This window comes from Dreissena polymorpha, chromosome 4 (genome assembly GCF_020536995.1).
Source record: "Dreissena polymorpha isolate Duluth1 chromosome 4, UMN_Dpol_1.0, whole genome shotgun sequence".
NCBI lineage: Eukaryota > Metazoa > Mollusca > Bivalvia > Myida > Dreissenidae > Dreissena > Dreissena polymorpha.
In genome coordinates, this window is record NC_068358.1 from 105132015 (window position 1) to 105149236 (window position 17222).

Below are 17222 nucleotides of genomic sequence, written 5' to 3' on the forward strand. Positions count from 1 at the left end.
AGTATTATTAATCTAGTGATTACTTTTGGAAATGCTTATGAGTATTTTGATATTTTAATATACAAATATAAAAAATCTGGAGACAGTATACATGTATTGATCTTGTTTCTCAACTTCTTCACATTTTTATGCTCCCCGTAAATTTATTTTGGGGGGAGCATATAGTCGCTTCTTCGTCTGTCCGTGTGTGCGTTCGTCTGTCTGTCTGTCTGTCTGTCTGTCTGTCTGTCCGTGCACAATTTTTGTCCGGGCTATTTCTCAGCAACTAATGACCGGAATTCAATGAAACTTGATGGGAAGCTTCACTACCAAGAGTAGATGTGCATATTATCAGCAAGTTCTGGTCTATTGATTTTTCACAGAACTATGGCCCTTTGAAATTTTCCATTAACTGTACATATAGTGCAATTCTTGTCCGGGCTATTTCTCAGCAACTAATGACCGGAATTCAATGAAACTTTATGGGAAGCTTCACTACCAAGAGGAGATGTGCATATTATCAGCGGGTACTGGTCGGATGATTTTTCACAGAGTTATGGCCCTTTGAAATTTTCTATACAAAAAATATTGTCCCCCCAACTACTGTGCCCTCAAGATGTTTCCTTTTATCTGAATATATAGTGCAATATTGTGACAAAAAAAACCTTTGGGGAGCATCACCCGTCTCCCACGGTTTCTTGTTTGCTCCTGGTGTGATGTGGTTTGTCTGTTTCACGTGTAGTGCGTAGTTTGTTTTAAAAAAATGAGTTTGTGTATATTATGCCGTTGTTAGGTATTTTTATGTGCTTTTGTCCATTAGTATTACTATCCATAGTATCCAGGTGCACTAAAGTGTATTAAGCTGTTCCATGTGTGTTTAAGTGTATTAAGCTGTTCCATTTGTGTTCAAGTGTATTAAGCTGTTCCATGTGTGTTTAAGTGTATTAAGCTGTTCCATGTGTGTTTAAGTGTATTAAGCTGTTCCATGTGTGTTTAAGTGTATTAAGCTGTTCCATGTGTGTTTAAGTGTATTAAGCTGTTCCATGTGTGTTGACGATATTAGTCTCTTCCAGGTGTATTTATGTGCATTTGTATGCTCAAGATGTGTTCATGAGTATTTGGCTAGTCCATGTGTGTTTTGGTGCATTTGATTGTTCCATGTGTGTTGATGTATATTTTGCTGTTCAAACTGTGTTTACATACATTTGAATGTTCCAGGTCTGTTTACGCATATTTTTCTGTTGAAGGTGTTTTGATGTGTATTTGCCTGTTGCAGGTGTGTTGATGTGTATTTGGCAGTTGCAGGTGTGTTGATGTGTATTTGTCTGTTGCAGGTGTGTTGATGTGTATTTGTCTGTTTCAGGTGAGTTGATGTGTATTTGGCAGTTGCAGGTGTTTTGATGTGTACTTGGCAGTTGCAGGTGTGATGATGTGTATTTGTCTGTTGCAGGTGTGTTGATGTGTATTTGTCTGTTGCAGGTGTATTTATGTGTATTTAGCTGTTGCAGGAGTGTTGATGTGTATTTGGCTGTTGCAGGTGCATTGATGTTTATTTGTGTGTTCCAGGTGTGTTGATGTGGGAGGTGTTCACTGGGGGAGAGATGCCCTATCACCAGATGAGGAATGCTGAAGTCGTGGACTTTGTGTGTAGTAGCAATCGCCGCCTGGCCAAGCCTCAGGGGTGTCCACAGAAGATCTACATGATCATGATGGATTGCTGGCACAAGGTTTGGGGCTATGAAACAATTTTTCACATTATGTAATTTGATTTAAACCTTACCATTACTGGTCATGTCAGGTCTAGGATATGTGCTGAACTTATAAATAAATTCAGAATTTGTTTGGATACATGAGTTCATGAAAAGAATATATGAGCCTAAAGGAAAATGGGGTTCAATAAATGTGCGTTGTGTCATTCCAGATTAGCCTGTGCAGTCTGCACTTGCTAATCAGAGATGGCACTTTCTGCTTAGACTGGATTTTCATTTAGAAATCCATTTAGACTTACATTTAACAAAAAAATCCATAAAAGTGGAAAGTGTTGTCCTTGATAAGCCTGTGCGGACTTCACAGGCTAATCTGGGTTTACACTTTAGGTGCATGCATTAAGCCCAGTTTTCTCAGATTGAGGCTCATTATGCCATCTTTGATCTTAATTTAATCACAACTGGTAATGTTAGGGCTATTGGGATTCATGCGAAACAAATAATCAAATTCATAATTTGTTGGAGCCCTTTGTCAATGAAAAAAACATGTTTTTATTAAATCAGCAAGTTCAACATAGTAAATGACACATTAGAAACATTTATCATTAACTTGAGGTATATAGTCCATTAATAAACACAAAAAATTGATTTACCCTTCAATTCCTTTATATGCATAGGAGTTACAACATAAGACTTCGGTGTTACCTAATTAGTGTATACCATGTATAAAATGCACGTAAAATAATAGAATTTTGCCACAGGTCTCTTCAAGACTTTTGTAAGAATATTAAATGTATTTCTGTTGGCTAGGAACAAGAGTTGAGACCCTCTTTTAAAGATTTGACTCAAATGCTTGACACTGAAACTAATGATGGGTAACTATACTTTAGTTAAAATTATAAAAGCTTGTGTATTTATGCCCTTACTTTGTGCTTAAATGTTCGTTTGCAAATTTGTTTACTTTAGGGAATACCCTTTTTATTTGGTCAAAACTACCTGTATTCAGTATGAACAAGGAAAAGCCAAATGTTTCATGACTTGATGTTTATACTTAAATGTACATTGATTAATGCTATTTAAATATTTCAGTATATAAGTCTGTACATTGTAATTTGTCTTAAACTGCGCATGATTTTGATTGTATTGAAAGTAGAATTTCAAGTGCACGGCCAAGTCATATAATCATGTCATGCCATGTATCTTCAACTTATTAGCTCAGCTGTTTTTGGAGAAAACCCAGGTATTGTCATAGCCAGCTCGTCGTCTGCCGTCCGCCGTCAGCCGTCCGCCGGCGTCGTGCTAAAACCTTAACATTGGCTCTAAAATCATAGTGCTTCCACCTACAACTTTGAAACTTCATATGTGGATGCACCTTGATGATTTTTACACGCCACACCCATTTTGGGGTCACTAGGTCAAAGGTCAAGGTCACTGTGACCTCTACAAAAAAATAAAAAAATAAAAAGTCTGACATGCTTTCATTTATTCAAAAATGCAATGGCAGCCGAGCCTAGGCACCCGTTATGCGGTGCTTTTGTTTTTAGTTTGAAATGAGTCCTTTCATGCAAAAATGGGTCTATTATGTATGCCGTATGACAGTGTAGCTCCAGACCAGCCTGTGCATCAGCGCAGTCTGGTCAAGAGCTACTCTGTCCTCTTATGAGACCACAAAACATTGCGTGACTATATCGGCTTACCAGATTGTGAGATTGTGAAGGCTGGTTCGCAACTATGCTGGCTGCCTATTGCATAAGACCCATTTTCGCATGATGCTGGTCAAATTATGTTAGGACTAATTTAACATTTCAAGGAGTGCAAGATTTCATAATTTTTCTTGTACTATCAAGGATTCCAAAGTTACAGTACATTGCTTTTTAATGTCTTTTTTCTGTTTATGAATTCAGCATAACCAATTATAGAAAAAATGTTCCCACTCGATAATATCGAGAACAAATTGAGAAATTGTAATGAAACTACATTAATTGAAAGCTTATATCTAGATTTCTTTTGAGATTGTATATGGATTGAGTGGTTTCAAATTAACTTATTAAGAACAGAAAAATGGTTCCTGCTGAACAACACCCAACAGAATTGAGCAATTGTAATAAAACTTGATACATCAATACAGCATGTTTAAACCTAGTTTGTTACTGTGTATGGGATGGGTTGGTGTTTTTGGCGCCATTACTAAATATGAAAAAAGTTTCTGTCATGCTAAATAACTCGGGAGTGAATTGGGTTATTTTATGGAACTTTGTACTTCTAAACATTTGTAGACATCACTTATTATTGCATAGTGTTCAATCCAGAGAGTCAGATGGGCATGGGGCTTTACTGTACGAAGGCACTTATGGGCTGTGACTGCTCAAAAAGGCATATTAGAGTTTATTTAGCAATAGTTTTGTTATTTATTAAAATTAATAATTTTATAACTGGCTGATTTAGTATGTTTGGATATTATTTATTTTTTTACTAAAAATTAGTCAAGTTTATTTACTTGTACAATTATTAAATTAGAATGTGTGAATTTGGAATGGCACACACACAACTTAAATATTGGTATTTGTCAAACAAATTTTTATCTGAAAGTAAAAATCATGGTTTGTGTTGGATCTTAATTTGCCCTAATATTAATGGCTGTATAAGATATAAATTCCTTGTTGTATGAAAAACACTGTCCCATTAATAGTTTATAAATTATTTTGTTGTAAGAAGCTATATGATTGTTTATTAGAAAAGATGTTGATAGAGGGAATTTGCTATGTATATGATTAAAATATGAAGAGAAGATTATTTTACATGAGCAAGAGTGAAAATTGCATTTAAATTTGAAAGTTTTTGTTGGAAATATAAAATAAGATATATACTTTAGCAAATCGACTTCACTTTTGTTAACTTGAGATAAATATTTAGTAATTATTATTATTTACATAAACCTCCATTTATCTCCAAGAATGAATATTTAGCCGGATTTTTTTCGAAAAAATCTCGGCTTATAGATTGATGTTGTCGGGCGGGCGGGCGGGCGGGCGGGCGGGGTGGCGGCGTGCTCGAAAATGTTAAAGTTCTTATTTCATGGTATAACTTTGGTATGCTTGGACCTAGAGTCTTCAAACTTGACATGAAGGTTGGCCAGGATTAACAGATGACCACTGGTCATTTCAAGGTCATTCATTTGAAGGTCAAGGTCACTGTGACCTTCAATATAAAAAATGTTAAAGTTGTTATAACTTTGGTATGCTTGGACCTAGAGTCTTGAAACTTGACATGAAGGTTGGCCATAACTAGTTAGTAACCACTGGTCATTTCAAGGTCATTCATTTGAAGGTCAAGGTCACTGTGACCTTGAATGTAAAAATGTTAAAGTTCTTATTTCATGGTATAACTTTGGTATGCTTGGACCTAGAGTCTTCAAACTTGACATGAAGGTTGTCCAGGATTAACAGATGACCACTGGTCATTTCAAGGTCATTCATTTGAAGGTGAAGGTCACTGTGACCTTCAATATAAAAATGTTAAAGTTGTTATAACTTTGGTATGCTTGGACCTAGAGTCTTGAAACTTGACATGAAGGTTGGCCAGAACTAGTAAGTAACCACTGGACATTTCAAGGTCATTCATTTGAAGGTCAAGGTCACTGTGACCTTGAATGTAAAAATGTTAAAGTTGTTATAACTTTGGTATGCTTGGACCTAGAGTCTTGAAACTTGACATGAAGGTTGGCCAGAACTAGTAAGTAACCACTGGACATTTCAAGGTCATTCATTTGAAGGTCAAGGTCACTGTGACCTTGAATGTAAAAATGTTAAAGTTCTTATTTCATGTTATAACTTTGGTATGCTTGTACCTAGAGTCTTCAAACTTGAAATAAAGATTGGCCAGTACTAGAAGATGACCACTGGTCATTTCAATGTCATTCATTTGAAGGTCAAGGTCACTGTGACCTTAAATGTTAAAATGTTAAAATTGTTATAACTTTGGTATGCTTGGACATAGAGTCTTCAAACTTGACATGAAGGTTTGCAAGCACACTTAGATGACCACTGGTCATTTCAAGGTCATTCATTCTAAGGTCAAGGTCACTGTGACCTTGAATGTAAAAATGTTAAAGTTCTTATAACTTTGGTAGGTAAAAATGTTAAATGTCAATTCAAGTTCATATTTGTGACCTTAAATGTTATTGTTGTTCATGTATATGCATGCATTCAAAACATAACACAAGGTTTGCTCATGCCTTGAAAAGTACTTACATTTCATTTTGACCTTTGAACAATATTTCAGTAATTTAAGTATTGCATTGACAAAAACACGAAAGGTACTTTCCTGTCATTTAAATCAAAAATCCGGCTTCAATGCGGTCATCTCCGACCGCGGAACTCTTGTCTTCTATATTGAAATCATAAACAAAAATGTGTTGTTGTCCATTAAAACCTCGATGTCGAAAGTAGACAAGTTATGTTTATTATCCCCTGCCATAGGCGTAGGGATATTGTTTTGGCATTGTCCGTCCCGTCTTTCCGTCCATCCATCTGGAGCCATCTTAGAAGAGCTTTGGCGGATTTCATTGAAACTTGGTATGAGTATGTATATGGATAAGAGGATGATGCACGCCAAATGGCATTGTACATCATCTGTTAATAATGGCGTTATGGCCCTTTGTATCTTGAAAAAATGCTCTTTTGAGTGTCAAATATAATACTTTTGTGTCCAGAAGCATATTTGGGGGGGGGGGGGGGATATCAATTCAACAAAATTGCTTGTTTCAAACGCATTTAAAACAAAACCATCCTGATATAAGCCTTGTTCTGTGAAAACTGGGCTTAATGCATGGGCAGACTGCACAGGGTAATCTGGGACGACAGTTTGCACAAATGTGTTAAGCCCCATTTTTACAAGACTTGAAGTGTTCTCAATCATTGCATTAATATTTAGTTATGTATATACTGATATCCTCCATAGTCAGATTTTTTTTTACTCTTTTACAAATTTGACCTGGCTTTCATTTCACTGCCACCATTTTGCAAGGATTGTATCAAATTCAGAATCATAAGTCAACCAAGGGAAATCAGTAAACATTTCAAGAACATTAATTTCTTGACATCTCATTATCACAGTTTTTATTAGGGCCCTATTTATTACTCCTTGTCTTGCAACAAGTATGTAAAATAGCTAGTTTCAGAACAAAACATTAGTCTAAGAGTTTTAACAAAGTTAATGACAAGACTGGTCAAACCTCATAAGTAATGGTATGCTGATGGAATTTTTTTAATAAAGATTTATTACCAACGCAACTATAAAAAAATCCCAATATTTCTGCTTATTGTTGAGGACAATCAATGTAGACTATAATTTGATTACACAGCTCTTACCAGATGCACAAAACTGATGACATATTACACAATAATTAAGTCATAAAGACCCTTGCATAAAAACAGTAATGATTTATTCTACACGCCATTCGGGTTTATGATCCAATGGTTTTCACAGACCAAAAAACTGAATTTTTAAAGCCCTGGGTGTAGGACATGTTCCTTATTTTTTAAATTGTATGCTAACAAAGACTTTGTTCTCTAGACACCGGAAGAGAGACCTTCTTTCATGCAAATGGGTCGAAAACTTAAAACTACGACCAGCAGTTATGTTGATCTACATGACAGCAGTTTTGGAACATAGTAATTAATTTCATTTTCCCCTGCCTGTCATGTATAAATCCCTCCCGATTTCTAGTTTTTCACATAAATTTGGACACATATGGAGCACCTTGCACAATAATTACCGTAATAACTTTTTTGTTTTCAGCTTTTTCCCTTTTATGACCAAATTTTTACACATTTTAGCGCATTTTATCTGAAATCTTATTGACTTGTGTTCATTATTGTGACATATGACACAATGTCTGGTATTTGACAAGTGTAGAGTGCAGTTAGCACAGGCTAATCAGGGACATTTTCGGCCTAAACTGGAGTTTTGCTAAGAAGAGACATTTTTTAAACAGAAAATATTCTAAAATCAGAAGTGTCGTCCCTGATTAGCCTGTGAAGACTGCACAGGCTAATCTTGGACAACACTTCTCATATGCATTAAACCCCCTTTTTCACAGAGCACAGCTCATTTAGAATCAAAGAAGTCTGGGATGTTTGCTTGGGCTATGGCAGGTGTTTGCATGAACCGATCTTGATGAAACTTTGGAGGTTGCTATCTTGCATTGGGACTTAGCTTGGGATTTTATTTGAGGTAATGAGGTATGTCCACTCAGGGTCAAGGCCACTGTTACTTAAAATAGAAAAATAGATTCTGCTCAAAAGCCTGAGTTTGGACGGAGGTATTGCACTGAAATGTTGTGTGAAGGTAGCTTACATGCAGTCCTAGCTTGGGACTGCATTTGGAGCCAGTCAGGTCAAGGTAAATATCACTGTTTCTTAAAACAGTAAAATGGTTTCCAGTGAACACATCGAGTTTGGTGGCTAATATAAAGAGCTATCATCTCCTGGGGCAGATTATTATTTGATTTTAGTAATTATTTGAAATGGATGTTTTAAGAAAACCCTATACCATTAGTATTCCTTCCCCATTTTGTATTCAAGCAAATTGCTAGTTTTCCTGATTTTGTGTATGTTCAATCTCTTCAGTACAATAGCTGAGCTAAGTTTGATGAAATTATAAACAACAAACAACTTACTTGAATATAACAAAACAAAAAATAACTCAGAACTTGTTATTTTTACAAACAATATCAGTTTAAACATGCAATGTACAGCTTGTGTTTCCACCATAATATCAGTCCTAAGTGATCCCTATGCATTTGGCTTATGGCTTTATTGTTTTGCATTTTTGTGTGTAGGGAAAATCATATCATCTTTACATTTAACACTTCTGTTGTGCTTGTGTTCATGTCTAAACTAGTCTGCCTTAGAAAAGGAAGGTTCTAAAATGTACATTATGATTCAAATAGTTTTTTTCTGAAGAAATTTAGTGTTAAACAAATGAAATTTGTATTATGCAACAATAAATTAGCCATAAAAACCAAAACAATGGCTCCTTGCTCTGAGACAATAAGGCTTAATGTATGTGCATAAAGTGTTGTCCCACATTAAGCCTGGGCAGTCTGTACAGGCTTATCTATGACCACAATTTCAGTTTTAATGGAATTTTTCATTAAATTTAGTATCTTTTAGACAAAAATCCAATGTAGGTTGAAAGTGTTGCCCTTGAATAGCATGTGCAGATTGCACTGGCTAATTTGGGTAACACTTTGCACAGGCTTATTTGGATAACACTTTGCACAGCTCATTTACATACAGCTGTAATTGCCCAACATAATGTCACAACATGCAGTTGTAGTGGCCACTGGTACAATGAGGAGTTTCCCACTCCGGTCCATTCTATTTCAGGATCCTGAACAGAGACCCGCCTTCGCTCAACTGAGCCGAACATGCAAGGGCCTGATAGAGGATGGGAACTACCCCCACATACAGTGAGATGTAGCCCCTTAAAGGGACCCACAAACAGTGAAAAAGGGACCTTCCTTCATTGACTTCAGGAACCTTGTTGCACAGGAAGGAGGAATTGTGTACATGTGTACAGTGTTGAAATTGTTTACATGCCTACCATATTGGGTTTTATGACTTCGTCTGCGTATCTGAGAAAGGGAGTAAACTGCCAGCATTTTTACAGACTTTGGCTCAGTGTTATATCCATGATTTCTGAACATGGTTAGCTGTGATAATGCATTTTCAACTGTAAACCAGTACCAAGGCCTAAAGTTAAATTGTGCCATACATTTCAATGGTTAACATTAAAGGCTTCTCTTGTTTCTTATAAATATTAATATATCTACCCTAACAGGATGTTAAATAATTAATCATTTTTTAATTAAATGAAAAAAAGTACTGGTTATCATAATTGTCAATGAAATGTAATAGAATAAAATATGTTGTGTCACATAATTTACCACAAATCCAAACACAAAGAGCATTACAAACTGCATATTTTGTAAGTAGAGCTGTTTCAGTTTGACCAATATTTGATCATGCCCAGTTTTGTCAGAAGCTTGGCTGGATCTTTTGAGGTCTCATAAGTGGAAAAGGTAGCTCCGTACCAGACTGTGCAAATGTGCAGGCTTGTCCAGAGCTACGCTACATGTGGCATAAGACCCATTTTTGCATGATGTAGGTCATATTTGAGATTGCTCCCTTGGTTTATCACTATTTGTAAGAATTTTGTTTAGTTTTTGTCGAATATAAATTGAAACAGATTTTGTTAGTTTTTCCCATAGTAAATCATGTGCATATTTTAAATTTGATAAATAACGTCCATTTTGTTATTTGTTTATTGTTGCCTTTATAATCAAATGTTTACGCCCAAATACTTAACGATTTGCTTTGTATTTTATTTAATGTTTGCTGCTGAGTGCTGATAATGTGAGGCTAAAATGTTGTTATATTTGTAATATATGAGTATATATAAATATATATAGCCATGCTCTGTGAGAAAGGGGTTTAATGCATGTGCGTAAAGTGTCGTCCCAGCACTGGGTAATCAGGGACGACACTTTCCAGTATTTTTATGATATTTTCTGTTGAAAGGAAGTCTCTTAGCTAAAATCCAGTTTAGGCAGAAAGTGTTGTCCTTGATTAGCCTGTGTGGACTGCACATGCTAATCTGGGATGACATTTTTCCCACATGCATTAAACTCATTTTTACAGAGCACAGCCCACATATAATCTGCAGCATTGTTTTTAGCTCCACTGGCCAGAGGCCAGCTGGGCTTATGTCATGGTCCTGTGTCCGTCGTGCGTGCGTCCGTGCGTGCGTTAACTTTTTCTTTAAACATCTTCTTCTCCTAAACTAATAGTCCAATTCTGATGAAACTTCTCAGGAATGTTCCTGGGGTGTACCTCTTCCAAATTTGTTCAAATTATGCCCCTGGGGTCAAATTTGACCCTGCCCCGGGGGGTCAAAAATTGAAAATTTGCTTATATAATGCCTATTTTGTGAAAACTTTAAAAATTCTCTCGTCCATAACCATTGGGCCTAGGGCTACCAAATTTGGTATGTAGTGACATCTTATAGTCCTCTACAAAGTTTCTTCAAATTATGCCCCTGGGGTCAAATTTGACCCTGCCCTGCGGGGTCAAAAACTTGAAAATTTGCTTATATAAGGCCTATTTTGTGAAAACTTTAAAAATTCTCTCGTCCATAACCATTGGGCCTAGGGCTACCAAATTTGGTATGTAGTGACATCTTATAGTTCTCTACGAAGTTTCTTCAAATTATGCCCCTGGGGTCAAATTTGACCCTGCCCTGGGGGGTCAAAAAATTGAAAATTTGCTTATATAAAGCTTATTTTGTGCAAACTTTAAAAATCTCCTTGTCCATAACCATTGGGCCTAGGGCTACCAAATTTGGTATGTAGTGACATCTTATAGTCCTCTACCAAGTTTCTTCAAATTATGCGCCTGGGGTCAAATTTGACCCTGCCCAAGGGGGTCAAAAAATTAAAAATTTGCTTATATAAGGCCTATTTTGTGAAGACTTTAGAACTCTTCTTGTCCATAACCATTGGGCCTAGGGTTACAAAATATGGTATTTGTTACATCTTATAGTCCTCTACCAAGTTTCTTCAAATTATGCCCCTGGGGTCAAATTTGACCCTGCCCGGGGGATAAAAAGTTGAAAATTTGCTTATATTAGGCCTGTTTTGTGCAAACTTTAAAAAAAACTTTCTGTCCAAAACCGTATGGCATAGGGCTACCAAATTTGGTATGTAATGACATCTAATAGTCCTCTTCCAAGTTTGTTCAAATTAAGCCCCTGGGATCAAATTTGACTGTTCCCCAGGGGTCACAAAATTGAACATATGCTTATATTGGGCCCTTTTGTGCAAACTTTAAAAATCTCCTTGTCCATTGGGCCTATTTCTACCAAATTCGGTATGTAGTGACATCTAATAGGTCTCTACTTAGTTTGTTCAAATTATGCCCCTGCAAACAAATTTGACCCTGCGTGGGGGTCACAAAAATGAGCATATGCTTAAATAAGGCCTATTTTGTGCAAACTTTAAAAATCTTCTTGTTCATAATTATAGAGCCTAGGGCTACTAAATTTGGTATGTAGTGATATCTAATAGTCCTCTACAAAATTTGTTCAAGACTTCCAGATGACCCCTATTGATTTTCAGATCACTAGGTCAAAGGTCACGGTGACCCGAAATAGTAAAATGGTTTCCGGATGATAACTCAAGAACGCTTATGCCTAGGATCATGAAACTTCATAGGTACATTGATCATGACTGGCAGATGACCCCTATTGATTTTCAGGTCACTAGGTCAAAGGTCAAGGTCACGGTGACCCGAAATTGTAAAATGGTTTTCGGATAATAACTCAAGAACGCTTATGCCTAGGATCATGAAACTTCACAGGTACATTGATCATAACTCGCAGATGAACCCTATTGATTTTCAGGTCACTAGGTCAAAGGTCAAGGTGACTCGAAATAGTAAAATGGTTTCCGGATAATAACTCAAGAACGCTTATGCCTAGGATCATGAAACTTCATAGATACATTGATCATGACTCGCATATGAACCCTATTGATTTTCAGGTCACTAGGTCAAAGGTCAAGGTGACTCGAAATAGAAAAATGGTTTCTGGATAATAACTCAAGAACGCTTATGCCTAGGATCATGAAACTTCATAGGTACATTGATCATGACTCGCAGATGACCCCTATTGATTTTCAGGTCACTAGGTCAAAGGTCAAGGTCACGGTGACCCGAAATAGTAAAATGGTTTCTGGAAAAGAACCAGAGATTATTAACCCTTTACCAAACACTAACAGGATTTTACAGGTTTGTAGCTGACGACTATAAATAATTGTGATAAAAGGAGAAATTGCTCAAGATGAGCAATTTCTCATTATATCACAATTATTTCTACCCTACCTGATCATTTCCTTCACATTCCATTACAATTAAATTGTCGTCTGCAACCTCTTTCAAATTGGGAAAGTCCAAAATGTGTCGTTTGGTAAAGGGTTAAAGCATTTTGATTCCTACGGGTCTTGTGAATCTGTTTCAAATCAAATGCGTAGATTTGATCTTCAGCATCTAAAAATATGTGAAATAGAAAGAACGACAATATGTTTTGGAGAGATAAGTGTATCTACGTTATAAGCAAAGGATCTGAGCAACAATTCCCAGGCTTTTTAGTCTGTTTAGTTTACAGGGTAGTAACTTTGTCCCTATTTAAAAATGCTCACCCTTTCAACTTTAAGCGCCCAGTAGGACAAGGGATAGAAAGAGAAAGTCACATGCTTGAGCACATTTCAACTCATGCGCATTGCACGTTTTTTTGCATAAAAATCAGTGGAGTGATACAGGGCCATCATGGCCCTCTTGTTGAACTTCATTTTTAGTAATATGAAAATCATGCTTAAAATTACTTGTATATTTGTAATATATCAATGTCCATAACTTTCAAATTATGTTTGTAGCAGATTTGATTTAATATTGTTATGTAAACAGAATATTAATATGTTATTTTTGTGTCTTTGAGTGTCATTCGTCACTTAGAAAATCTTCCTACTAACAATTTATTGAATATGCATTAAGTACATTCACTTACTGCATTTCTACATTAACTGGTAAATACATACCTATGTATTGCTTTATATAAATTGTTCACGATGTGTTTATAATACAAAGTTATAGCCACCTTTATATATTGGATTTGAGGAGGCCAATCAAATGTGCTTACATATACATTCCAGCCAATCCAATGTGCTTACATATACATTCCAAAACTGAATATAGTATTCCTTTACAGCATTACCAGAAATGGGAAATCAATTCATGTTTAGTCTTAAAATATTAGCCTCGATCTGAGAAAACTATGCTTAATGCAATTGCCTAAAGTGTTGTCCCGGATTAGCCTGTGCAGTCCAGACAGGCCTATCACGGACGGCACTTTCCCTTTTATGACATCTTTTACTTTAAATGAAGCCTCCTCTTTGCGAAAAATTCAGTTAACCCCCTTTTCCCAGAGCGACCCTCATATGCTTTTGCTGATGCCATTGTTCGTTTATGAGAAATATTGCAGTGCTACTGTTTAATGGTGCTGCACTTGTGTAAGCCATTTTCATGCAATTTACGTCTTCCAGTGATCAAAACATTTATATACATATATGTATCAACCATTTTTTGTGCTATACTATAATATAATTATAATGTAGTAGTAAACATATTAAATCTAATTGCATCTTTTGTTACTTCTATGAGTGAGCAATCTAAACCTAGTGGAAATTGTTGTGTATTTTTATGCCCCCAGTAGGGTTGCATATAGCAGTTGAAATGTCAGTCCGTCTGTCTGTCTGTGCGCCCGTTCGAAAACTTTAACATTGGCCATAACTTTTGCAATATTGAAGATAGCAACTTGATATTTGGCATGCATGTGTATCTCATGGAGCTGCACATTTTTAGCAGTGAAAGGTCAAGGTTATCTTTCAAGGTGAAAGGTCAAAAAACAAAATCCAAGGGAAGTAATATTTTTTAAAGGGTTATAATAAAAATAAAAATAAAATTATTTGAAAGCGGCGCAGTAGGGGGCATTGTGTTTTTGACAAACACATCTCTTGTCTTTTTTTAAAACACACCAAATGTAAAATGTATCATCTTGTTTTTTTGTGTTGATTTCAACTTAAATTATTATCTCAGAAATGTTTTGATCATGCATGAGATAATACTTAAATATGAAAAAATAATGAAATGAAGTTTATGTATACCATGGGAACACTTGAGTCATGATAGGTTATGCATATATTATTTTTACATGGTATATTAATAATTCATTTACTCATTCAAACTTTAAAATCAACAATGTTATTTGATATATGTTAATACATTTTATAAATATTTTGGTATTTTGATATAGATATATGTGCATGTTAAAACATGTTATACAATTTTTTGCATTTCCTGCAAAAATGTTTTTTATATTACTTGGGAATTCATTTATTAGATACTTCAGACCAATGACTACTTAAGCTTCATTTGAAGCATACTTGTGAATAGAATGTGTCTAAAAAATTAAGTAGTACTGACCGAGTCATACAACAAAAGACCTTTAAATCCCATTTACATGGTATTGCTTTTGTAAGTTAATGAACGTGTAAAGTTTTAAATCTAGAAATACAAAACAATAGTCTTCAATCACTGAGAATGAAAAGCTTAAAAATATACAACTAAACTGTGATGTCAAAGCATCACTATGTTTGTCAATTAGTAAAACAAAAATCTACATGCAATATACATGTATACAAAATGTCATATATTATTTTTGGAGACATACCATCTCAGAGTATCCTCCCCGATTAGCCTTTTGGGCCCGCACATGCTAATGCAGGGCGACACTTTCACACATTGGGACCGCACAGGCTAATGTAGGGGGACACTTTCACACATTGGGACCGCACAGGCTAATGTAGGGTGACACTTTCACACATGCGTTTACGCCTGACCGCACAGGCTAATGTAGGGTAACACTTTCACAGGCTAATGTAGGGTGACACTTTCACAGGCTAATGCAGGGCGACACTTTCACACATTGGGACCGCACAGGCTAATGTAGGGTGACACTTTCACACATGCGTTAACGCCTGACCGCACAGGCTAATGTAGGGTAACACTTTCACAGGCTAAGGTAGGGTGACACTTTCACAGGCTAATGTAGGGCGACACTTTCACACATGCGTTAACGCCTGACCGCACAGGCTTATGTATGGTGACACTTTCACAGGCTAATGTAGGGTGACACTTTCACACAGGCTAATGTAGGGTGACACTTTCACAGGCTAATGTAGGGTGACACTTTCACAGGCTAATGTAGGTTGACACTTTCACACATGCGTTAAGGCCGGTTTTTCCAGAGCAAGACTGATATATCCATTATAGTTGCATGTTCAACCCTTGATATATGTGCTCACACTGTAGTAAATCCAGTATTTGTTGCCTCTTCAATGAACTCTATTGTTTGTGTATCCGCAATGTATCTGTATCACAATCTGTCCATATGTTAAAAGCTAATTGAATATATAGAATATCGCTTTTTTCATATTGAACTAATTTTTGTACTTAAGTTGTTCACATGTGCTTTTTTTAGAGATATGTTTTTAATTAAATTATGACAAATAAAAGTAATATATACTTCTATGCAACTTGTTTGTTTCTTTATGTTCAGAAAGCTTATTGGGACCCTACTATTTTAGAAGAACTTCTATTCATTGATCTGGCACTTCATAGTGAAGCATATTATCTACCGGGTATTACCAGTATACAAACCTTTACATGTATAATTAACAAATTGTGATGAGAAACTTGTTATGCCCCCCTTCGAAGAAGAGGGGGTATATTGCTTTGCACGTCGGTCGGTTCATCCACCAGATGGTTTCCGGATGATAACTCAAGAATGCTTAGTCCTAGGATCATGAAACTTCATAGGTACATTGATCATGACTGGCAGATGACCCCTATTGACTTTCAGGTCACTAGGTCAAAGGTCAAGGTCACAGTGACTTGAAATAGTAAAATGATTTCCGGATGATAACTCAAGAATGCTTAGGCCTAGGATCATGAAACTTCATAGGTACATTGATCATGACTGGCAGATGACCCCTATTGATTTTCAGGTCTCTAGGTCAAAGTCACAGTGACTCGAAATAGTAAAATGGTTTCCGGATGATAACTCAATAATGCTTACGCCTAGGATCATGAAACTTCATAGGTACATTGATCATGACTGGCAAATGACCCCTATTGATTTTCAGGTCACTAGGTCAAGGTCACAGTGACTCGAAACAGTAAAATGGTTTCCGGATAACTAGAGAATGCTTACGCCTAGGATCATGAAACTTCATAGGTACATTGATCATGACAGGCAGATGACCCCTATAGATTTTCAGGTCAAAGGTCAAGGTCACAGTGACTCAAAACAGTAAAATGGTTTCCGGATGATAACTCGAGAATGCTTACGCCTAGGATCATGAAAATTCAAGGGGAACATTGATCATGACTGGCAGATGACCCCTATTGATTTTCAGGTCACTAGGTCAAGGTCACAGTGACTCGAAACAGTTAAATGGTGGCAGGATGATAACTCAAGAATGCTTATGCCTAGGATCATGAAACTTCATAGGTACATTGATAATGACTGGCAGATGACCCCTATTGATTTTCAGGTCACTAGGTCAAAGGTCAAGGTCACTGACTCAAAATAGTAAAATGGTTTCCGGATGATAACTCAAGAATGCTTACGCCTAGGATCATGAAACTTCATACGTACATTGATCATGACTGGCAGATGACCCCTATTAATTTTCCGGTCACTAGGTCAAAGGTCACAGTGACTTGAAACAGTAAAATTGTTTCCTGATGATAACTCAAGAATAATTAGGCCTAGGATCATGAAACTTCATACGTACATTGGTCATGACTGGCAGATGACCCCTATTTATTTTCAGGTCACTAGGTCAAAGGTCAAGGT

At 36.3% G+C, this 17222-nt stretch overlaps 1 protein-coding gene across 8 annotated transcripts in view; it reads left to right on the top strand.

Annotated features, from left to right (window-relative positions):
* The window catches only part of LOC127879148 (tyrosine-protein kinase Tec-like), a 38641-nt gene extending 22110 nt beyond the window's left edge, over positions 1–16531 (top strand). The window contains exons 14-19 of one of the 8 annotated variants that reach the window (XR_008048940.1): positions 1546–1706; positions 2496–2560; positions 7260–7357; positions 9077–11961; positions 12107–12149; positions 12289–15892. Coding sequence is in view for 3 of the 8 variants with exons in the window: in XM_052425820.1 (XP_052281780.1) it covers positions 1546–1706; positions 2496–2560; positions 7260–7357; positions 9077–9084 (332 nt within the window). In the remaining 5 variants the exon portion in view is untranslated. Of the gene's footprint in view, positions 1–1545; positions 1707–2495; positions 2561–7259; positions 7358–9076; positions 15893–16223 lie in introns of those variants that run through there. The other 7 variants (XR_008048941.1, XR_008048937.1, XR_008048938.1 and 4 more) reach the window with 7 other exon arrangements.
* The last annotated feature ends 691 nt before the right edge of the window (positions 16532–17222 follow it).